Source organism: Xyrauchen texanus, chromosome 43 (genome assembly GCF_025860055.1).
Source record: "Xyrauchen texanus isolate HMW12.3.18 chromosome 43, RBS_HiC_50CHRs, whole genome shotgun sequence".
NCBI classification, from domain to species: Eukaryota; Metazoa; Chordata; class Actinopteri; order Cypriniformes; family Catostomidae; genus Xyrauchen; species Xyrauchen texanus.
Genome location: NC_068318.1, coordinates 33,304,364 through 33,328,539, shown reverse-complemented (window position 1 = coordinate 33,328,539; position 24,176 = coordinate 33,304,364). Strand labels below are relative to the sequence as shown.

General features: G+C 46.8%; 1 protein-coding gene and 1 long non-coding RNA gene across 4 annotated transcripts; one reads left to right on the top strand and one right to left on the bottom strand.

Annotated features, from left to right (window-relative positions):
• Window positions 1–943: 943 nt before the first annotated feature.
• LOC127635699 (E3 ubiquitin-protein ligase TTC3-like) lies at window positions 944–24,105 on the top strand. 2 transcript variants are annotated; one of them, XM_052115919.1, is made up of 46 exons: window positions 944–1,047; window positions 1,395–1,461; window positions 1,549–1,591; window positions 1,686–1,845; window positions 1,931–2,009; window positions 2,089–2,154; window positions 2,951–3,080; window positions 3,165–3,250; window positions 3,340–3,434; window positions 3,505–3,567; window positions 3,678–3,732; window positions 3,848–4,010; window positions 4,085–4,136; window positions 4,214–4,286; window positions 5,487–5,526; window positions 6,643–6,706; window positions 7,557–7,662; window positions 7,749–7,889; window positions 9,251–9,331; window positions 9,418–9,524; window positions 9,606–9,732; window positions 10,049–10,168; window positions 15,712–15,813; window positions 15,891–15,983; window positions 16,058–16,122; window positions 16,206–16,327; window positions 16,399–16,713; window positions 16,814–17,086; window positions 17,166–17,212; window positions 17,294–17,350; window positions 17,519–17,607; window positions 17,798–17,956; window positions 18,066–18,600; window positions 18,675–18,737; window positions 18,811–18,960; window positions 19,040–19,179; window positions 19,952–20,020; window positions 20,537–20,633; window positions 20,709–20,812; window positions 21,202–21,283; window positions 21,983–22,084; window positions 22,241–22,434; window positions 22,616–22,742; window positions 22,839–22,946; window positions 23,477–23,569; window positions 23,791–24,105. In XM_052115919.1, the coding sequence occupies exons 1-46, from the start codon at window positions 947–949 to the stop codon at window positions 23,920–23,922; spliced, it is 5,337 nt and encodes a 1,778-aa protein (XP_051971879.1). In that variant the 5' UTR covers window positions 944–946; the 3' UTR covers window positions 23,923–24,105. The 2 variants fall into 2 exon arrangements, with proteins under 2 accessions (XP_051971879.1, XP_051971878.1); XM_052115918.1 differs by having other exon boundaries at window positions 7,746–7,889.
• LOC127635701 (uncharacterized) lies at window positions 12,647–15,416 on the bottom strand. 2 transcript variants are annotated; one of them, XR_007969514.1, is made up of 3 exons: window positions 15,366–15,416; window positions 15,046–15,085; window positions 12,647–12,705 (listed from the first exon to the last, which is right to left on the bottom strand). It is a non-coding gene; the product is annotated as an uncharacterized LOC127635701 (long non-coding RNA). The 2 variants fall into 2 exon arrangements; XR_007969513.1 differs by lacking the exon at window positions 12,647–12,705 and adding an exon at window positions 14,810–14,868.
• Window positions 24,106–24,176: the final 71 nt, after the last annotated feature.

Below are 24,176 nucleotides of genomic sequence, written 5' to 3'. Positions count from 1 at the left end.
TTAACACTGTAAAATAATATTTTAATGTATATGTATTGTGTTTTTTATTTAACTTCAAAACATATTCAGAGTTGATACTTTTTATCTTATTAATATAATATTAATACAAATTAAATACTACTAATAAAAACGTTGTATTTAATAACTATTGTTGAAAACAAACATTAAAAACTGACTGAAGAAAACTTTTTCTTTGTTAATACACAACATAATTAAGTACTATACGAGATGTTTGGAAAATACATTGCATTATGAAACATTAATCACATTTTTTGATGAGGACCAAAACACTTTTGTTTAATAGACGTCACTACTTTAACATTACCCACACTGAGTACAATTGACTTATTTTTATAAATGCTGAAACATTTCATTGCGAACAAATTGCGTGTGTGTGTGTGTGTGTGTGTGTGTGTGTGTGTGTGTGTGTGTGTGTGTGTGTGTGTGTGTGTGTGTGTGTGTGTGTGTGTGTCATCAAAGTCTGTAAAGGCAAGGCAGTCCACTCGGCAGCCATCTGTGGAACGCGCTCTGGCAGTCTGTGCAGCTATTTCTCTACGCAAACTAGCGTCTTACAAGTACACCTCCTACCTACTTGAATGAAAAAAGACCGAAATATCGAAAACTTTTTGTCAATATTACGATCAAAGTGATATTAAAAAGCATCAGAAAAATCTGACCACTCGGTCTCATAAAATGTGCTCCTTAACCTCAGATTACGCTTAAAAAACACTGTTTTCCTTGCTTGTCTAGCAAATGGGCATGCGCGATCTTGAGTTGATTGACAAGCAATGTTTTTAATCTATAAAATGATTGGCCCTTTCACTTGAAAGGCGGGACTTCTTTTCTACATCTGTTGCCTGTCCCATTTATTTGAATAGGAGTGTCCCGTCTGTGATGAACAAGCTCTGGTGTAATTCCTACGGAGAACACTAGAGGGCGCGTGTTCATGTTCTTCTCCCTCGCGCTTCAGTTCACGCGTGCGTTCATGTCCAGAAGCAGAAATCAGGAAACAATCAAACACATCAAACGACGCTTTTCTCATAACAGGTTAGTATTATACAGGATTAAACATCTTTTAGATTTGGTGGGATGTTTTAAAGTAAGAAATGTTCATGGAGGTGCTTGTTAAAGCGACATTTATTGCTATCGATTGTTATTAGCATCTGTGTAGTCAGAGACACGTCGCGTTTCAGATTAAACATTAACCATCTACATTTACATGTAAACAACAACAATAATTCCGTAAACTTTGATTAATGCAAATTATACACACACAACAGGAGAATTACTCTTGTATTAAAGTGTTATTAAGATACTGATGAAAACTATTGTGAGAAACTATAAACTTCATAAACTTTATTTACTGTATATATTAATGTTTGTGTGTTCATCAGCATGACAGACACAGAAGACTCCGATCTGGAGGAAGGACCAGATATCATGAGACACAAGACCAAGATTGTGAGTAGAAATGTAATAAAACACCTGAGAAGTGCTGAATGTGCATTACTGTACACACCTGTATGAATCATTGTGTTCTTCATTCAGGTGTATCAGAGCCAGTTCCCTTATATCCACATGGAGCCGCCAGGTGAGGCTCTATAGTCCAAATATTCATGTCAGGAGTTATCAGATGTTTCTGGTGCTTGTGAGAGATTTGTGTAATTCTGTGTTTGGGTGAACAGATGTCATCTATGAGAAGTGGACCAAGATAAAGCCAGAGGTGAAGAAACAAGTGGGTCACATGATGCACGTGTCCGTGTTCTGGTGGCCCATTCTGTTGAGACAACAGGACAATCACCCCACCACCTTCTGGGCTGTAGAGATGGGCTTCCTCGACTCAAAGTGAGTCTATATCAATGCTTTGAAGAAAGAGCAATGATTCATGTTATGATCAGGATTATGAATCGCTGTGTTTATTGTCTTTCAGTGTTTCCAATGATCTGAGTTTGAAGCGGCTTCAGAAGATTGAGATTCTGGAAAGCATCCTGGAGGCCATGGAGAGAAGAGTACGTATCGGTTCTGATGCTTTCACACTCGTTCTGTTTTAGTGCTTCAGTTCTGATCGTGTTTCATGTTTGTGTTCAGCTGTCTCACAGAGACATGACAGCACAAGCCCGAGATGTGGTGGCTCTAAACAGATATTTTACCATGGTAAGATACAAACACACTTGTGTCAGAACACATCGGTCTAATGCTTTGGATAAAAGTGTCTGCTATATGAATAAATGTAAATCTGTCTGTCTGTCTGCCTGCCTGCCTGTGTGCCTACCTGTCTGCCTACCTGCCTGCCTGTCTCTCTGCCTGCCTGTCTGCCTACCTGCCTGCCTGTCTGCCTGCCTGCCTGCCTGTCTGCCTACCTGCCTGCCTGTCTCTCTGCCTGCCTGTGTGCCTGTCTGTGTGCCTGCCTGTGTGCCTGCCTGTGTGCCTACATGCCTGCCTGTCTCTCTGCCTGCCTGCCTGTCTCTCTGCCTGCCTGTGTGCCTGCCTGTGTGCCTGCCTGTGTGCCTGTCTGTGTGCCTGCCTGTGTGCCTGCCTGTGTGCCTGTCTGTGTGCCTGCCTGTGTGCCTACATGCCTGCCTGTCTCTCTGCCTGCCTGCCTGTCTCTCTGCCTGCCTGTGTGCCTGCCTGTGTGCCTGCCTGTGTGCCTGTCTCTCTGCCTGCCTGTCTGCCTACCTGCCTGCCTGTCTCTCTGCCTGCCTGCCTGTCTCTCTGCCTGCCTGTCTGCCTACCTGCCTGCCTGTCTCTCTGTCTGCCTACCTACCTGTCTGCCTGCCTGTGTGCCTACCTACCTGCCTGTCTCTCTGCCTGCCTGTCTGCCTACCTGCCTGCCTGTCTCTCTGCCTGCCTGTCTGCCTACCTGCCTGCCTGTCTCTCTGCCTGCCTGTGTGCCTGCCTGTGTGCCTGCCTGTGTGCCTGTCTGTCTGTCTGTGTGCCTGTCTGCCTGCAGCAAGACGATTGTTTGTTGGAAGCCATCCATTGGCTGGAGGACTCCGGAGTGCCGCTCATCAGTAAGAAGCTTCTTGAACTGGGTTCAGTGGAGATTCGGTACCGCACGCTCAGCTTCGTCTTCAGTGAATGTGAGTTCATGAAGATCTGCGCAGTGCTAGTGATGTAATGTCGTTTCAGCGGTGTGACGAGTGTTGTTGTTGTTTATTCCACAGATGCTCGTTATCTTCAGGTGATGTCGTGCAGTAAAAAGAAAGCCATCGAGGAGCTGCGCTTGGAACCGGACGCTTGGACTATATCAGTAATGTTTCATACATGTTTATTTTCTTCAGCAATGTAAAGCGTTTATTATTATAATATTTAAGATAATGTCATTTATTGCACATTTAGAAAAGTGAGGAAATGAAGAATAAAGGAAATGAGCAGTTTCAGAAGAGGAAGTATGATCTGGCTCTGAAGTGCTACACCAAAGCCATTAAATACCAGTAAGTGCTGTCGCCCTGTTCACGACCCTCATGAGCTGTTCCACTGTTTAACAGAGAATCTGTGTTTCAGCCCCAGCAACCACCTGCTGTACGGGAACAGAGCGCTCTGTTTCCTCCGCTCGGAGAAGTATCTGTAAGTCCAACACGTGTGATATACGTGTGATATACGTGTGATATACGTGTGATATACGTTACACTGGCAGATTCATCACCAGTAACGGGCAATAATCCTCATTGTTTCAGGAAAGCACTTGGTGACGGAAAGAGAGCCGTAATATTACAGCCAGACTGGGCGAAGGTGAAGACACGGTCATCTCCCATCATGCATCACACAGTATAGATCCAGCATGACATCAAACACATTACATTTAGTTTTATGTCTCTGTCAATCAAATGACATGTTTTATTCTCAGGGTCATTATCGGTTCTGTGACGCTCTCTTCTGTCTCGGGGAGCATCAGAAAGCGCTGGAAGCGAACAGACTCGCTCTGAGCGTGTGCACCGCAGACACGGAAGGACAGAAAGATCTGCAGCAGCAGTTTGAGCGATTCCACGCTGAACTTCAGGAGAGTCGAGGTGAAATACCGACACAATCACAACTGAATAACTCCATTATTGGTATTATTGATTTATTGAGTTATTCTCTCAAGCCGAGGGGAAGTCGAAGAAGATGGAATCAAAGAAAACGTCTAATAAATCCAGGTATTTATGTGTCCTGCTGTTCTACTTCTGACATGTTTTTATGGATCTCAAACGATTGACATGTCATTTGTTCTCAGAGTGCACGCGGCCGGCGATTCTTCAGGTCGACCGTCTGAAGCTGCGTCACAATCTTCAGTTCTGGAGAATCCGGTGAGAAACTCACTGAACGATCTCTTATAACGCTGCGCACACACATTAACCTTCAGACAGGAAGTTACATTGTGATATTTCTGCGTCTACTGTGTACGTCTGTCACCAGGGACACTCTTACACTCGCTTGGATTTTTGTCCTGTTTAAGATCAGACGGATCCGGGCTTGTGTCATGATTGGCGGAAGTTTTTCATTCTTTAATGATTCTGTATAAACTTCTAGCAAAATTGGAGCCAGTTCTGTTGCATAAGAGCTAAAAAACTCATCAGCAAAACCACCTGACCCCGGAGTCTTGCCTGTAGGAAAGGCCTTAATTTCCTCGCCAAACTCCTCCAAGATCTTGGAATCAAGAGAATAGTTTCCTCATTCGTCAGTTTAGGAAGTTCTGACGGTTCCACAAAGTTTCTAATATCCTCATCAGTAGATGGAGACGTGGAACTATAAAGATCATGATATAATTCTGTAAAAGCATTATTAATATTAATGAGGTCAATATTTCAGCTCCAGCAGATTTCACTGAGGGAATGATAGAAAAAGACTCTCTCTGTTTTATGTATCTAGTCAGAAGTTTCCCTACTTTCTCCCCCGACTCAAAGTCTGACTGTCTTGCCCTGAATAACCAAAACTCCCCCTTCTGTGACACAATCGTGTTATATCTGTATTACAGTCGGGTCATCAGACGACATCGGTGCTTCAGCACTTTTAATATTCCCTTTAATATAATCGATCCGTTTCCCAACATCCCGACTCTTGTAAGCACCTCCGAGAACTTCATCTCCATGGCAGCGATCGATCGACGTATCACATCTAGATCCTCCAATTCAGCAACGAGCTTCGTCAGCTTTGCCGACATGTTCGTCATTGCTCGCCACATTTCCCGCATCTCTTCGGATAAATCATGTCTGCATGAGCACAGACGTGTCTTTAATGTCTCCACAGCCCCAGGATTATTCATTCTCTGACATATTGTCCTCCTAGAACAGTTCTGGACAGGAGTGAATTAATTATGACATTAAACGCGTTAAAACTAGCAAAGCGCTCCGAGCTCGCCGATCACATGTCGCAATCTCACGTGGCGTCACGTGATTTCCCTTCGCCATATGGGATTGTTTTTATAAACGGAAGACGTGATTAGAAGTTAAAATTGTGATTTGTGTGGCACGGATGAACTCTCATTGTACTTTTGCTCTCTCTAACAGCAGGAATGTGAAAACCGGAAAGATCGGCATGAAGTCACAGGTGAGGAATGAGGAAATATTTCACTTGTTTGAAGTTTCTTTTGAATGTGTGAATCTGCTTTAGATCTGGACTGCAGTACAGACGTGTGCTGTTTTACTGTAGTAAATGTACATTAAAGTTCACGGGAGCGTTCAGATGAAACGTGCCAGTTTCTAGAAGATTTCTCATGACTCATGTTCTGTATATCAAGAGTTTCTGAACTTCCCTGCTGATCTTCTGTGACCGAGACAATTTACTTGAAATAAACCCTGAGATTAAAATAATGTCAACCTGATAATGAACTTGGACCGGTTTCCCCCTGGTGTTCGGGTACGATTCAGTTGATGTGATCACATGTGCCAGTGTTCATTACAGGTCTGAACGGGGCACATGACACATCGCATTGATGTAACACCCCTCAGCTGTCACTCAGCCGCTGTCATGACAACGCTCACAAACGGGTTTAACAGAAAATAACCGTCCGATCGAAAAATATAAAAAGCTAAAACATGTAAGAGAACTCCACAGATCTTTTTTTAGCGTGTTTGATTGCAGTAACACGTATGACAAGCACACGCATCTGAAGCTCCTGAAACAGGTAATCCAGTAAAATAATTGGGAATGTTGCGTTTGTGCTCCGAATCTATTTCAGATGCATCTGGGACAAACAATGCACCGCTTTTATTCACCTGTTGTTGTTGTGCTTTAATGTCATGCAGTAACATGTTGTCATAGTGATTCATGAAATCAGAGACCCTCCCCTCGAAATCCCACAAACGGGTGTACACGTGATGTTCATATGGGTCGTCTGACGTCTCCTAACATCATTGGAATAAAAGTCAGTTTTCTGATGCAAAACTGTTTGAAACCGCTTGTGTGAAACTCTGTATTTATTTTCCGTGTAATTATGTGTTGGGAAGCGGGGGCATGTTGTAGTGCCGTTGTGGAGCAGTATGAAGTTGAACATGTTTATGTACGGTCAGGGGTGTTGCTGTGAGACGCCTGTCGTGCTGCTCGTCTGGTTCTGCAGGTTTCCTGCTGTAAATCTGTGTTTGTTCTCCAGACTATGGGAGTGGTTTTTCTCAGAAGACTCACTTTAGCATGCGCTGCTGTAAACACACACATCCTTTCTTTCAGGAAACTCTCCAGCAGCACAAACACACGCTGAAGAAGCACCAGACAGACACAAAGACATGAAGAGGTAACTCGTCTGACACAATGTATCATAAATAACATTTCTGAATAAACTAATTTAAAGCGCATTGTTGGGTGTGTTTAACATAACCATGTCGTCAGAATAATATGAATTGTAATTGATTTTCAGAACACTTGTGAGATGTTTTGCTGTTATAAAACTCTTCATCATGAAGCTTGTACATTTGAATATGTGAAAGGGCAAAATAGGGTCATGTGACCTCCTCCTTGTGTCCAGCGCTCTCTAGATTCACTTTCATTTCACGTCCTGATGAAGTTGTGTTTGTGCATCAGTGATCAGACGGGTCCAGTTACATGTGTGTTCCTATCAGACAGTAACTGTGTGTGTGTGTTTGAGTGAGTGTGTGTTTGAGTGAGAGTGTGTGTGTTTGAGTGAGAGTGTGTGTGTGTGTGTGTGTGTGTGTGTGTGTGTGTGTTTGAGTGAGAGTGTGTGTGTTTGAGTGAGAGTGTGTGTGTTTGAGTGAGAGTGTGTGTGTGTGAGTGAGAGAGAGTGTGTGTGAGTGAGAGAGAGTGTGTGTGTGTGAGAGAGAGTGTGTGAGTGAGAGAGAGTGTGTGTGTGTGTGTGTGTCAGTCAGAGTGTGTGTGCATGAAAGGGTAAAGTCTCACTTTGAGCAACTTCCTGTTGTCTTTGTGTCACTGAAGTCATCATGTTTATTGTCGTGTTGAAACTCTGTTTGGTCTCTATATTTGCGCTCTTTGTTCATGTGGTGTTTGTGTGACCCTGCAGCAGGAAGTTCAGCTTGTGTTATAATAATAATAATAATAATAGTGTTCTGATGTCCTTCAGCTTGTGTTATCATGAGAATGACGTTTATTTCTGTTCAATTGTCTCTCAGTGAAATGACTCCACGGAAAATCAAGAGGGCCGTGTCAAGCACTCCAGATAAGCCGTGTGTCCGGAGTAAAGTCCCGCCTGCAGCAGAGAGACGAGTGACCGCGGCGGTGAGCGTGCGGCTCGTGTTGGACACTGCAGTCATGAGGTGGATGTTTTTAATGTCGTTTAATGAAGCTGTTTTTTGTGGCAGAAGGTGGTCAGTGATGCGGGACTGAGAGAACGCTTCTGTACGGCGGTTCAGGATGGTCACGCGGCACTGAGCGACCAGCGCTGTCGAAACGCACAGCAGTCCTTCTCTCTCGCTCTCAGTATACTGGACTCCAGCGGAACCACGGTAACTACAGCGCCGCTCGCTCATCACGTGTGTTACAAATGTTCTTACGTGTGCATGTTTTTCCATTTGACATCACTTCCTCACATGTGACTGCTGGACACTGAACACAGATGTTTGTGTGATTGTCCGTTACAGCAACATTAACCCCATGACATGAGTTTGGGGAGGGACTCTGTTTGGTCGGCCAATGGAAGACGGGTTATTTTACAAACAATGTTTCAGTGTGAACATGCGTCTTGACGATTCTGTGTTTATCTGATTGTGCCGCTGCACTTTTAGTCTCTGACACAAACTCGCAAACTGAATTTCAAAGGTCATTTCATGAGACGTTATTGAAGTGTTCCTTACATCACAGGAATGAACCAATCAGAGCACGATTGAACCGAATAAACCACAGACATGATTACTGATCAATGACTCCATTTGTCTGATATTTAAAAGGATTTTGCTTGTAAAATCTCTCTCTGTGTGTCTCTCACTCGCTCACTCTCTGTCTGTGTGTCTCCCGCTCTCTGTCTCTCTGTTTGTGTCACGCTCTCTCTCTCTCTCTCTCTGTGTGTGTCGCTCACTCTGTGTGTCTCTCGCTCGCTCTCTCTCTCTCTGTTTGTGTCACGCTCTCTCTCTCTCTGTTTGTGTCACGCTCTCTCTCTCTCTGTTTGTGTCACGCTCTCTCTCTCTCTGTTTGTGTCACGCTCTCTCTCTCTCTGTTTGTGTCACGCTCTCTCTGTGTGTCTCTCACTCGCTCACTCTCTGTCTGTGTGTCTCCCGCTCTCTCTCTCTCTGTTTGTGTCACGCTCGCTCTCTCTCTCTCTGTGTGTGTCTCTCGCTCGCTCACTCTCTGTCTGTGTGTCTCCCGCTCACTCTCTCTGTGTCTTTCTCGCTCGCTCACTCTCTGTCTGTGTGTCTCCCGCTCTCTCTCTCTCTCTCTGTGTGTGTCACGCTCTCTCTCTCTCTCTCTCTGTGTGTGTCACGCTCTCTCTCTCTCTCTGTGTGTGTCGCTCACTCGCTCACTCTGTGTGTCTCTCGCTCGCTCACTCTCTGTCTGTGTGTCTCCCGCTCTCTCTCTCTGTGTGTGTCGCTCGCTCACTCTCTCTCTCTGTGTGTGTGTGTGTGTGTGTGTGTGTGTGTGTGTGTGTGTCTCGCTCACTCTCTCTGTGTGTCTCTCGCTCACTCTCTCACTCACCCGCTCGCTCCCCCCCCCAGTAACACCAGCATCTGATCTGTTTCTGCTGAACTGGGAAACTGCACATACATACATTGATCATTTTTCTCTCTCTGTCATATGTTCGTCCACATCACTGTTTGATTCTTTGATATATGTGATGATATATGTATTTCCTGTACTGGTCTGTGTTTGACAGGAACTGGGGTTCTCGGAGCTGGATAGATGTGTTCTCATTTATGGTTATGCAACAGCGCTGCTGGAAATCGGACAACCCGAGGTAACGGACCACAATGCACCTCGATGAAGCTGTAGAGCACTTCAGAACTGCGATGATCCTTTAATGATTTTGTTGTTTTTTTTCAGGAACTGGCTGAAGCTCAGAGATTATTCACCACATTAGAGACTTCAGAAAGGAAGTTTCAGTCACTGATGCATTATGGGATGGGCAGAGTTTACCTGAAGGAGAACAGGTGAGTGTGCTGATGTACAGAACGATTCGCTCCATGTGTGACTCATGATGCGCTTCATGTTGATGTTTGTGTATGTTGTAGATTTGCTAAAGCTCTCGAGCAGTTCTCTAACGCTCTACTGATGATTCAAAGACACATCACACCTGGAAAACTCACCTGGCCAACAACTAAAGCCATAGTGGAGGAAACACAACCGTCATATTTACAGGTGTGTGTGCGCGTGTGTGTGCGTGAGATTGAACAGTGCTGTGCATGGTCGGGTGTTTAATGAAGATTGTTGCTCTTAAAAGAACATTCTGGGTTAAATATTTTAAATTCATCCACCAAGAAAAGTAGTGCCACTTCAAAAGAACAATTTAGACACTTTTACAGCTCAAATAAAAACATTTTTATTGAAGAATTCATACAAGTGCTTTAACAAAATATGAGCATTAATGCACACGTGTTTATGCATGTAGTGAGTGATGCATTAATATCACACTGAAGTTATTTCACACTGATGCTGATCTGAACTGTTTGTGCAGGAACATCTGGAGACGTTTATAGAGATCTGTACATTTCCACCTAAAGCAGATGCGATCTGCCGCCATCAACACTGTCGGAGCCATTCTGTTGAAATCTATTTCAGTGATCCAGACTTTAAAGTGAGTCACATGATCACCTGTGATGCTTACATGAATAGACACGAGTCACGTGATCACCTGCGATGCTCACATGAATAGACACGAGTCACGCGATCACCTGCGATGCTCACATGAATAGACACGAGTCACGCGATCACCTGCGATGCTCACATGAATAGACACGCGATCACCTGCGATGCTCACATGAATGGACACGAGTCACACGATCACCTGCGATGCTCACATGAATGGACACGAGTCACACGATCACCTGCGATGCTCACATGAATAGGCACGAGTCACGCGATCACCTGCGATGCTCACATGAATAGGCACGAGTCACGCGATCACCTGCGATGCTCACATGAATGGGCACGAGTCACGCGATCACCTGCGATGCTCACATGAATGGGCACGAGTCACGCGATCACCTGCGATGCTCACATGAATAGGCACGAGTCACGCGATCACCTGCGATGCTCACATGAATAGGCACGAGTCACGCGATCACCTGCGATGCTCACATGAATAGGCACGAGTCACGCGATCACCTGCGATGCTCACATGAATAGGCACGAGTCACACGATCACCTGCGATGCTCACATGAATAGGCACTGCTCACATGAATAGGCACGAGTCACACGATCACCTGCGATGCTCACATGAATAGACACGAGTCATGCGATCACCTGCGATGCTCACATGAATAGGCACTGCTCACATGAATAGGCACGAGTCACACGATCACCTGCGATGCTCACATGAATAGGCACTGCTCACATGAATAGGCACGAGTCACACGATCACCTGCGATGCTCACATGAATAGGCACGATTCACGCGATCACCTGCGATGCTCACATGAATAGACACGAGTCACGCGATCACCTGCGATGCTCACATGAATAGGCACGATTCACGCGATCACCTGCGATGCTGACATGAATAGGCACGAGTCACGCGATCACCTGCAATGCTCACATGAATAGACACGAGTCACACGATCACCTGCGATGCTCACATGAATAGGCACTGCTCACACGATCACCTGCGATGCTCACATGAATAGGCACTGCTTACATGATCACCTGCGATGCTCACATGAATAGGCACTGCTCACATGAATAGGCACGAGTCACGCGATCACCTGCGATGCTCACATGAATAGGCACGATTCACGCGATCACCTGCGATGCTCACATGAATAGGCACTGCTCACATGATCACCTGCGATGCTCACATGAATAGGCACTGCTCACATGAATAGGCACGATTCACGCGATCACCTGCGATGCTCACATGAATAGGCACGATTCACGCGATCACCTGCGATGCTCACATGAATAGGCGATGCTCACATGAATAGGCACGAGTCACACGATCACCTGCGATGCTCACATGAATAGGCACGAGTCACACGATCACCTGCGATGCTCACATGAATAGGCACGAGTCACACGATCACCTGCGATGCTCACATGAATAGGCACGAGTCACACGATCACCTGCGATGCTCACATGAATAGGCACTGCTCACATGAATAGGCACTGCTCACATGAATAGGCACGAGTCACACGATCACCTGCGATGCTCACATGAATAGACACGAGTCATGCGATCACCTGCGATGCTCACATGAATAGGCACGAGTCACGCGATCACCTGCGATGCTCACATGAATAGACACGAGTCATGCGATCACCTGCGATGCTCACATGAATAGGCACGAGTCACGCGATCACCTGCGATGCTCACATGAATAGGCACTGCTCACATGAATAGGCACTGCTCACATGAATAGGCACGAGTCACGCGATCACCTGCGATGCTCACATGAATAGGCACGAGTCACGCGATCACCTGCGATGCTCACATGAATAGGCACGAGTCACGCGATCACCTGCGATGCTCACATGAATAGGCACGAGTCACGCGATCACCTGCGATGCTCACATGAATAGGCACGAGTCACGCGATCACCTGCGATGCTCACATGAATAGGCACGAGTCACGCGATCACCTGCGATGCTCACATGAATAGGCACGAGTCACGCGATCACCTGCGATGCTCACATGAATAGGCACGAGTCACGCGATCACCTGCGATGCTCACATGAATAGACACGAGTCACGCGATCACCTGCGATGCTCACATGAATAGGCACGAGTCACGCGATCACCTGCGATGCTCACATGAATAGGCACGATTCACGCGATCACCTGCGATGCTCACATGAATAGGCACGATTCACGCGATCACCTGCGATGCTCACATGAATAGGCACGATTCACGCGATCACCTGCGATGCTCACATGAATAGACACGAGTCACACAATCACCTGCGATGCTTACATGAATAGGCACTGCTCACATGAATAGGCACTGCTCACATGATCACCTGCGATGCTCACATGAATAGGCACTGCTCACATGAATAGGCACGAGTCACACGATCACCTGCGATGCTCACATGAATAGGCACGAGTCACACGATCACCTGCGATGCTCACATGAATAGGCACTGCTCACATGAATAGGCACTGCTCACATGATCACCTGCGATGCTCACATGAATAGGCACTGCTCACATGAATAGGCACGAGTCACACGATCACCTGCGATGCTCACATGAATAGGCACGAGTCACACGATCACCTGCGATGCTCACATGAATAGGCACGAGTCACACGATCACCTGCGATGCTCACATGAATAGGCACTGCTCACATGAATAGGCACTGCTCACATGAATAGGCACGAGTCACACGATCACCTGCGATGCTCACATGAATAGGCACGAGTCACGCGATCACCTGCGATGCTCACATGAATAGGCACGAGTCACACGATCACCTGCGATGCTCACATGAATAGGCACGAGTCACACGATCACCTGCGATGCTCACATGAATAGGCACGAGTCACGCGATCACCTGCGATGCTCACATGAATAGGCACTGCTCACATGAATAGGCACTGCTCACATGAATAGGCACTGCTCACATGAATAGGCACTGCTCACATGAATAGGCACGAGTCACGCGAATAGGCACTGCTCACATGAATAGGCACGAGTCACGCGATCACCTGCGATGCTCGCATGAATAGGCACGAGTCACGCGATCACCTGCGATGCTCGCATGAATAGGCACGAGTCACGCGATCACCTGCGATGCTCGCATGAATAGGCACGAGTCACGCGATCACCTGCGATGCTCGCATGAATAGGCACGCAGTCACGCGATCACCTGCGATGCTCGCATGAATAGGCACGCAGTCACGCGATCACCTGCGACGCTCGCATGAATAGGCACGAGTCACGCGATCACCTGCGACGCTCGCATGAATAGGCACGAGTCACGCGATCACCTGCGACGCTCGCATGAATAGGCACGAGTCACGCGATCACCTGCGACGCTCGCATGAATAGGCACGCAGTCACGCGATCACCTGCGACGCTCGCATGAATAGAGCACGCAGTCACGCGATCACCTCGCGATGCTCGCATGAATAGGCACGAGTCACGCGATCACCTGCGATGCTCGCATGAATAGGCACGCAGTCACGCGATCACCTGCGATGCTCGCATGAATAGGCACGAGTCACGCGATCACCTGCGATGCTCGCATGAATAGGCACGCAGTCACGCGATCACCTGCGATGCTCGCATGAATAGGCACGCAGTCACGCGATCACCTGCGATGCTCGCATGAATAGGCACGCAGTCACGCGATCACCTGCGATGCTCGCATGAATAGGCACGAGTCACGCGATCACCTGCGATGCTCGCATGAATAGGCACGCAGTCACGCGATCACCTGCGATGCTCGCATGAATAGGCACGCAGTCACGCGATCACCTGCGATGCTCGCATGAATAGGCACGAGTCACGCGATCACCTGCGATGCTTCGCATGAATAGGCACGAGTCACGCGATCACCTGCGATGCTCGCATGAATAGGCACGAGTCACGCGATCACCTGCGATGCTCGCATGAATAGGCACGAGTCACGCGATCACCTGCGATGCTCGCATGAATAGGCACGAGTCACGCGATCACCTGCGATGCTCGCATGAATAGGCACGAGTCACGCGATCACCTGCGATGCTGGCATGAATAGGCACGAGTCACGCGATCACCTGCGATGCTGGCATGAATAGGCACGAGTCACGCGATCACCTGCGATGCTGGCATGAATAGGCACGAGTCACGCGATCACCTGCGATGCTGGCATGAATAGGCACGAGTCACGCGATCACCTGCGACGCTGGCATGAATAGGCACGAGTCACGCGATCACCTGCGACGCTGGCATGAATAGGCACGAGTCACGCGATCACCTGCGACGCTGGCATGATTAGGCACGAGTCACGCGATCACCTGCGACGCTTGCATGAGTAGGCACGAGTCACATGATCACCTCTGACCCTTGCATGATTAGACACGAGTCACACGATCACCTCTGACCCTTGCATGATTAGACACGAGTCACACGATCACCTGCGATGCTCACATGAATAGACACGAGTCACACGATCACCTGCGATGCTCACATGAATAGACACGAGTCACATGATCACCTGCGATGCTCACATGATCACCTGCGATGCTCACATGAATAGACACTGCTCACATGAATAGGCACTGCTCACATGATCACCTGCGATGCTCACATGAATAGGCACTGCTCACATGAATAGGCACTGCTCACATGATCACCTGCGATGCTCACATGAATAGGCACTGCTCACATGAATAGACACGAGTCGCACAATCACCTGCGATGCTTACATGAATAGGCACTGCTCACATGAATAGGCACTGCTCACATGATCACCTGCGATGCTCACATGAATAGGCACTGCTCACATGAATAGGCACGAGTCACACGATCACCTGCGATGCTCACATGAATAGGCACGAGTCATGCGATCACCTGCGATGCTCACATGAATAGACACGAGTCATGCGATCACCTGCGATGCTCACATGAATAGACACGAGTCACGCGATCACCTGCGATGCTCACATGAATAGGCACGAGTCACGCGATCACCTGCGATGCTCACATGAATAGGCACGAGTCACGCGATCACCTGCGATGCTCACATGAATAGGCACGAGTCACGCGATCACCTGCGATGCTCACATGAATAGGCACGAGTCACGCGATCACCTGCGATGCTCACATGAATAGGCACGAGTCACGCGATCACCTGCGATGCTCACATGAATAGGCACTGCTCACATGAATAGGCACGAGTCACACGATCACCTGCGATGCTCACATGAATAGGCACGAGTCACGCGATCACCTGCGATGCTCACATGAATAGGCACGAGTCACGCGATCACCTGCGATGCTCACATGAATAGGCACGAGTCACGCGATCACCTGCGATGCTCACATGAATAGGCACGAGTCACGCGATCACCTGCGATGCTGACATGAATAGGCACGAGTCACGCGATCACCTGCGATGCTCACATGAATAGACACGAGTCACATGATCACCTGAAGAGACATGAATGTGTTGTGATGTGTGTGTCGTGTGTTCACAGGGGTTCATACAGATGTCGTGTTGTCAGAGCTGTAAAGTGGAGTTTCACATCAGCTGCTGGAAAAAACTCAAAACTGTTTCATTCACGGATAAGAATGAAAAGGTCGGTCAGACGCACGACACACTCGAGGAACCGGATCAAAGAAACTTTCTTTTCATTGTGTGTTTCTGTTATTGCAGGATTTTCTAAAAGATTTGTGTTTTACGCCGGACTGTCGGGGGCAAATCTGTCACATTGTAATATTTGGGCCGACGGGGCTCGTAAAGTGTGAGGTGAGACTCGATGATTTACACGGATGTGTTTCATGTGTTCATTTATTGCACTAAATATTCTCTTGATCTCTCAGTTTGAAACATCTATTCCTAAAATCAGACCTACTGGACGAATGAGAATCAAACAGCCGTGTACAAGGTGACGTTTATGTCATATGTGTAAGCAGCATGTTCAACAGCGTGTTCAGATGAGTTACAGCACGTGTTGTTTCTCTATCGCAGTATTAAGAAGTTGAAATCTAAAACCGATCGAAAGCTTCGGAGGAAACAACAGAAGTCGGCAGCACGAGTCGCTCATGCAGAGATAAAGGAAGTAACACCCGCAGCTGAAGACCAAACGACAGGTGAGGAACACGTGAACATACATGATGAGCTCCAGCTCGTAACACTGAATCTCTTCTTCCCCTTCCTGCAGCGACACACACTGACTCTATTTATGTGGATCAAGTTTTACATCAAATTCATGAAAACAAAGAACTTTTTAAAGAAGAATGTGTGAATATTTCTTGCGTGTTGGAGCGGCTGCGGCCGTGGCTGGATCTGTACGAGAGTAAAGGACACGAGAGCGTGTTGAACAGCCGCTGTGATGCGCGAGTCCTGACGGAGCTGGTGGATCTTCTGCTGGAGTCTCAGAACCGCGTGTGGGCTCGAGTCTTTATCGAGACGCTCGGATCTTCACTTCATATCAAACACAAATTACAGCATTGGGCTCAGCGGCTGGATAAAGCAGGTGTGTGTTGTGGATCGGGACGTTGTGCACGCTTCATGAACACACTTATGATCGTGTCTGTATGGGTTAGTGTTTGACGCTCTCTGTGTGTGTTCATCAGGTCTGACCGCGGCCGAGTCCTTCATCAGTCGTCATTGTTCTCATCTGGACGAGTTGGACGTGTCGCCGCTGCTCGCGTTCGCACCTCTGCAGGAAACACTACTCGAGAAGTTCGGCACTGTTCAGGAATTATTTGACGGCGGCGGTTTTACTGTAATGGAGTATTTAAGACAAGCTCCTGCTAAAGAAAAGCGTCTATTTATTTGGACTCTAGAGTCGAATCGAGAGCACTATCACTCCTGTCACTTCATTCTCCATCAGTATTTTGAAGACGGTACGTACGACAGTCCGTCGCTGAACACGCGTGACCGTATTCAACTGTGTTTCTGTAAATGTTTTCTCTCTGTCTTCAGACGCTGTTTGTTTAGTCCTTAAAAAGACGGATGATGACGAGCACATAGTAAGAATTATTTGTGACGTCTGAGATCATCATTAATGTCACTGAGATGCAGTTGCTATAGTAACGCTTCATGTGTTTCAGAATACAGTATTTAAGAGTAAAAACAGACATCGAAAGAAAAACAAGAAGGAATCAAAGGTGAGTTTGAGTGACATCACAGCAGCTCTGCAGAAACACATGCTCCGTGCTCACGCGTGTGCGTGCGTGTGTGTTTGTGTGTGTGCGCGTGTGTGTGCTCACTGTGTGTGTGTGTGTGTGTGTGTGTGTGTGTGTGTGTGTGTGTGTGTGTGTGTGTGTGTGTTTCAGTCAGTTATTTTGCTGTCTGGAGTCAGAGCCGGACACTCCAGAGATGAGGATGATGATGAAGATGATCTGTTCTCTGAGGAAGATTCTCTGTGAGTTCAGTCACACATCACGCATGTTATTAGTGTTCATGTGGTGCAGCACACGTGTGTTACAACTGATTCTCAGGATGTAATAATCTTTATCTCACATGCTTGATATTACTGGAGAAAACACGTTTCTAAGTTCAGATGTGGATGTTGAAGGAACAGAACGTCTGTGATGATGTTGTAAATGTTTCAGGATGTTTCTGAGCGGCGCTGATCCGTTCAGTGTTCCCGATCACCTGCGCGGTCAGCTGGCAGAGTTTGAGCAGCAGTACGCCGGATCAGCAGCATACAGAAACCGTTATGAGAGAATTCTGGACAATAACCCCGACCCCACCAAAGAGAGTTTATATGAGTATGTGCACGCTCACATGATCACATGACCTGTAGAGAAATACACCAAACACGTGAGGCTTGTGAGAGCTGACGGGGGTGTGTGTGTGTGTGTGCGTGTGCGTGTGCAGTTATTTCGCTCAGATTCTGGAGGAGCACGGCCCTCTGTGCGCATCAGATCCTCTGATGGTTGGCGAGTTGGAGAATTTCCCCACGGAAGCGCAGCAGAAGATCGCCGACGCTGGAGGACTGAATCCGTTCCTGCTGGAATCTCTGAGATTCGTCATGACGGACGATCTGATTGGTCTGATGAAACACGCCGTGTCGCTCACAGACTCTTCTGTGAATCCGTTTAACACACGATTGGCGTCGCACCTGAATCCTTCAGCTAAAGAGTTCTGGCCGCAAATAGACGTTTTGACTGATGGCGAGTCTCAGTATAATAATGACAACAAAGACGACAGTGATCTGTTCCTGCTTCTCCCTGATCCGTACCCTTGTGATGATGTCATCGCTGTAGATGCGGCGGCTCAAGCGGAAGCGCTGCAGCTGTATGAGACCGTTGGAGATCCTCCGGTTCATCGCTCTGATAGTGACACCGAGTGCTCTGCGGGAGTCACACACACTGCTGATAAACACACTGCTGATAAACACACTTCTGTGCAGGTAAATCTGCTCACACACTGAAGAACAATATAATGCTGATGAATGCCGTGACCTCTGACCTCTCACTCTTACAGGCTTTTAACAGTAAAGATGTTTCCATCAACACGGAGCCGTATGTTTCCTTTGAGATAAACAATGTGAGTGACATGTTCTGATTGTATGATTGTCTTCACCCTGTGGACATCTTGACGTTGTTCGTGTTGTTTCCAGGGCGACATGACGCAGAAAGAAAAAGAGAACATTGAACTGTTGAAGAAGATCGAACAGATGAAAGATGATCATGACATCACACAGCAGACGAGGAGAGAGCAGATCAAAGAACTTCAGGAGGAGATCGAGAACCTCACACACAGATCACAGGTACAGTGATGTCACTGATGATGTCATGAAGCGTTCGCATCATCATACAGCTCACAGTAACCGCTGTGCTCCTGTGCAGATCGCCGGCACTGAACTCACCATGTTCCAGCACAAACTGGAGGAGGAAGTGAAGAAAGACCAGCAGGAGAAGAGAGAGAACCAGGAGACACTGAAAACACTCAAGACAGAAATCAAAGATCTGACGGATCTTCAGGACAGGTCAGACACTCACACACTCACACACACACACACACATGTTGTGTTTCCATGTTTTATGGGGACTTTCCATAGACATAATGGTTTTTATACTGTACAAACTTTATATTCTATCCCCTAAACCTAACCCTACCCTTAAACATAACCCTCACAGAAAACATTCTACATTTTTACATTTTCAAAAAACATAATTTAGTATGATTTATAAGCTGTTTTCCTCATGGGGACCGACAAAATGTCCCCACAAAGTCAAACATTTCGGGTTTTACTATCCTTATGGGGACATTTGGTCCCCACAAAGTGATAAATACACGCTCACAAACACACACTCACACACACACACACACACACACACACACACACACACACACACACACACACATACATACACACACACTCACTCACACACACACACACACACTCTCTCACTCACACACACACTCACACACGCACACACACGCTCACTCACACACACACACACACGCTCTCTCACACGGACTCACACACACACACTCTCACACTCACACACACACACTCTCTCACACTCACACACACACACTCTCTCACACGGACTCACACACACACACACTCTCTCACACACACACACACACACTCTCACACACACACACTCTCACACGGACTCACACACACACACACACACTCTCACACACACACACACACTCTCTCACACACACACACACATATATATTATTGATCTGATGAACATTTATTAATGGATGAGCCGTTGACGTCTGTCTCTGGATATCTTGTGCAGTCTCACTAAAGTCATCCATGAGAAGAATAAAGAGTATCAGACTGAACTCGACCGTTTCCTGGACGACAGGTGAGTGTGTCTGTGTGAGTGTGTCTGTGTGTCTGTGTGTGAGTGTCTGTGTGTGAGTGTCTGTGTGAGAGTGTGTGTGTGTGTGAGTGTCTGTGTGAGTGTCTGTGTGAGTGTCTGTGTGTGAGTGTCTGTGTGTGAGTGTCTGTGTGTGTGTGTGAGTGTCTGTGTGTGTGTGTGAGTGTCTGTGTGTGTGTGAGTGTCTGTGTGAGAGTGTGTGTCTGTGTGAGTGTGTGTGTGTGTGTGTGTGTGTGCGTGCACGCGCGAGTGAGTGTCTGTGTGTGTGTGTGCACGAGCGTGCGCGTGCATTTGTGTGCAAGCGTGAGTGTCTGTGCGAGCGTGAGTGTGCGTGCGAGCGTGAGTGTGCGTGCGAGCGTGCGTGCGTGCGAGCGTGCGTGCGAGCGTGAGCGTGCGTGCGAGCGTGAGTGTGTGCATTTGTGTGAGTGTGCGTGCGTTTGTGTGCGTGCGTGTGTACAGATGCATGTGTGACGTGCTGATGATGTTGACGTGTGTTTGCAGTAATCAGTGTGCAGCGGAGCGCATGAGTCTAGAAGATGAAATCAAGAGACACAGATTCGCGTGTGCGAGACACCTCAGGAGATCCGTGACGGCGCAGGTGAGTGATTCACACGTGTGTTTCATGTATGTCTGAGCGCAGCACACACTGATATTGTGTTCTTGTGACGTGCAGCTGTCAGTCCTGCAGAGCAGACGAGATCAGGTGCTGCGTCCGCTGCGCTCGTGTGTGTCTGAGGGGAAGATGATTGTCAAACACCTGACGGAGGCGTCGCTCAGGTACAGAAACACTCCGGACGGTTTCACGGAGCACACGGGTTTATTTCAGCATTCACACGCTTGCCTGCTGTGACGCTGTTCAACAGAAACACATTTATCCACATTCTTCTGCATTACAAGCTTTTATGAAGCCACATTAAATAAAGCATTTAATTACCTGTTGATTTATAACACGCGTGTCCAGTCACAGTCACTGTAAATCTGCCGGTTTAGAGCTGCACGTTGTGGTTTGTAATGACTCTCTCTCGATGACCTTTTTATAATTTATGACCTTTACCACAAGAAATACTGAAATCCAGACAGTTACACTTCTGCTTCACTTATGTGTTGTGTTGTAACCCGAGTGTGTGTGTGTGTGTGTGTGTGTGTGTGTGTGTGTGTGTGTGTAGTTCTTCTGCTCTTCTGCTGTCGGTGATTAACGACTGGAAGAGATTTGTGGGTGATGCTGAAGATAAAATCAACAGAACTGAGGTGACGTATCTCACACTTGTGCACAGAAATCACAGCTGCAGTTCCTCCATTATGAGCCGTTTATATTATGTTAAATTTACTCCATAAAAGCTTTTAATGTTGTGTAATATCTGCCTACATCTACACAAGAGTCACAATAACAGGACACACACACACGAATCAGGAGTGTAAAGATGCTGCAGGGTTATTTGTGTAAACTATATATTAACATACAGCATCATCATGATTTATAGCTGCTGCAGATTTCTTGATTCAGTTGATTCATTTGGGCATATTTCAGTCATAATGTCCTTAATTATACAGGAGACCTTATCACTTAAAGGGACAGTTCACCCAAAAATGAAAATCATTTATTCACCCTCATGTCATCCCAGATGTGTGACTTTCTTTTGTCTGCAGAAAGATTTCTTCTGAAGATTCTTAGAAGAATATTTCAGCTCTGTAAGTCCATATAATGCAAGTGAATGGTGACCAGAACTTTTATGCTGCCTTTATGTGCTTTTTGGAGCTTCAAAGTTCTGGTCACCATTCACTTGCATTATAAGGACCTACAGAGCTGAAATATTCATCTAAAAGTCTTTGAGTGATGTACTCTGATTGCAGAGGGTTGTGCACAGAGTAACGGATCAATCTGGAGACTGAGATGCTTCAGAACAGTTTGTTTCTCCAGCGGCTCTGAACAGGTTTGATTTCTTTCAGATGGAGTTTGATAAACAGATGATTGAGGTGAAGAAGGGCACGAGACTGTGTTCACTGCCGCTCATCTCTGCACCCCCCATCCCCACCAAACCCGCCGTACCGGTGAGTGACGCACCCCCTTTATAATATAACAGCTGCATTCTGATGGATTATATGTGAGATTATAGCGGTCGAACCTCCCGACGGGGCTGTCAGCGGATTATTCGTCACGTGTTGGATACATTTGTAGTCGATCAAGTTTTGATTTTGTGCCCGTAGCTTCCTGTTCCTCCTCAGTCTGGGTCACAGTTCACACAGCAGGCGAGTGGATGCAGCACGCCCGCGGAGAGAACGCCTCCTGAAGAATCTGTGAGCAGAGCAGCGAGTCATCAGCACGCTTCAGCGCCGCAGCACGTGACGGTGTACGACAGAATCCTGGAGCGACTCAACATGATGTTTCCTCATTATAACAGGTGCGCACACCAATCACAGCTCACCGTTCGGTCACAGGACACGTTTGTTGGTATGATGTAAATCTTGCTGCTTTTTAGAACTGTCAGAGTTAAAAGACGTCAAGACTGCGTGCTGTGTGAACGGCCCCTCAGTTTGAGCAGTGCCGTTGGGAAAGATGGTTAATAGTGTTTTTCTCTGCAGGCTGGTGTTGAATAAGTTCATTCAGGAGGTGCGTTCTGCAAACGGAGGCGCTCTGAACATGCTGACGTATGATGATGTCATCAACAGAGTCGCGCAGCTCATCCTGGACCATCAGGAGAACACGCGTGTGCGTGAAGAACCACAACACACCCGCACGTCATGTGTTCTCATGTTGTGTATGTTGTAATTGTGGAGTAATAATGTGCTTTTCTGTTGCGTGCAGGAGCGCATTAATGTCATGGGAGGTGAAATGAGGGCTCAGGGTTCGACTCCGCCTCCAGCGCACGTATGGAAGAACGTGTCAGAGAAACATCGCAATACTGCGCTCGCTGTAAGAGTCATGAACACACCTCTAACATGTCTCTGTACACACATGACTTGACATCAGTCCTGAGATAATCTCTCTAGTGCATCAAGAGCTGTTCGTCCAATCAGACGCTTTAGTGAAGATACTGTGTAAAATGTGTTGCTCGTGTAAATCTATTTAATCAAAACGGTTCACAAAATTGTTCTGAATCCAAATGATTTTTTTTAATGTCTTGATCTTTATATTCGGCCTGTTGTGATGATTTATTTATTTCATATGAATGTTTTAAAGCTGAAGTCTTTTTTTATTGCAGAGATGAATGTAAAGAAACATTTCTCGGTTCAATAAACGGCGTCTGTTTATAGCGACACAACACTGACCAATGGTGTTTGTTTAACCAATGAGAGCATGTTCAGGAAGCTGTTTGAAACAATGTTTGTTTGTTCAGTTTTACAGAAACTCTGAATAATTTCTGTTTATTTCTCATGTTCAGTGTGAAATCAACCATTCAGACGCTTGATAATCAGTAATTGATCCATATTTCTCTGTGTCAGTTGAATATTGAGGATCCGTGTATCATCTGTCATGAGGAGATGAACTCTGAAGATGTGTGTGTGCTGGAGTGCCGACACGGTTTCCACAGAAAGGTCCGAACACGCACAAACACACACTAACTCACACACTAATGCACTCTCACACACACACACACTCGCACGCACACTCTCTCTCTCACACACGCACGCACACTCTCTCTCTCACACACGCACGCACACGAGCACGCACATACAAACACACACTAACGCACACACATATGAACACACAGTTTTGTGCTCAGTTGATTAAGTTGCTGGTGTGTTTGTGTGTTCAGTGCATAAAGTTATGGCTGAAGGAGCAGAGCACATGTCCCACCTGTCGAGAACACGCACTGTTACCGGAGGACTTCCCCATGCTGCCCGGACGCCATCGCAAGAGTCACACGCAAGCGGCCGCATTAAACTGAAGAAAACACGCGGTCATTCTCTTCCTGTCACTTTAAATCATCAGTCACACTGGACCAAATATATATAATTAATCATCATATATCAATCATTTAAATGTCATTATAACTGCAGATATATTCAGTGTTTCTACACGTGTGTAACGGACTAATCAACCATTTCTGAAATAAACTTCATTCACTGCATTTCTCATTTTACTTCATTAAAACATGTTTTACAAGTTCAGTTGAGCGTCAAAGATTTACTACATATCAAC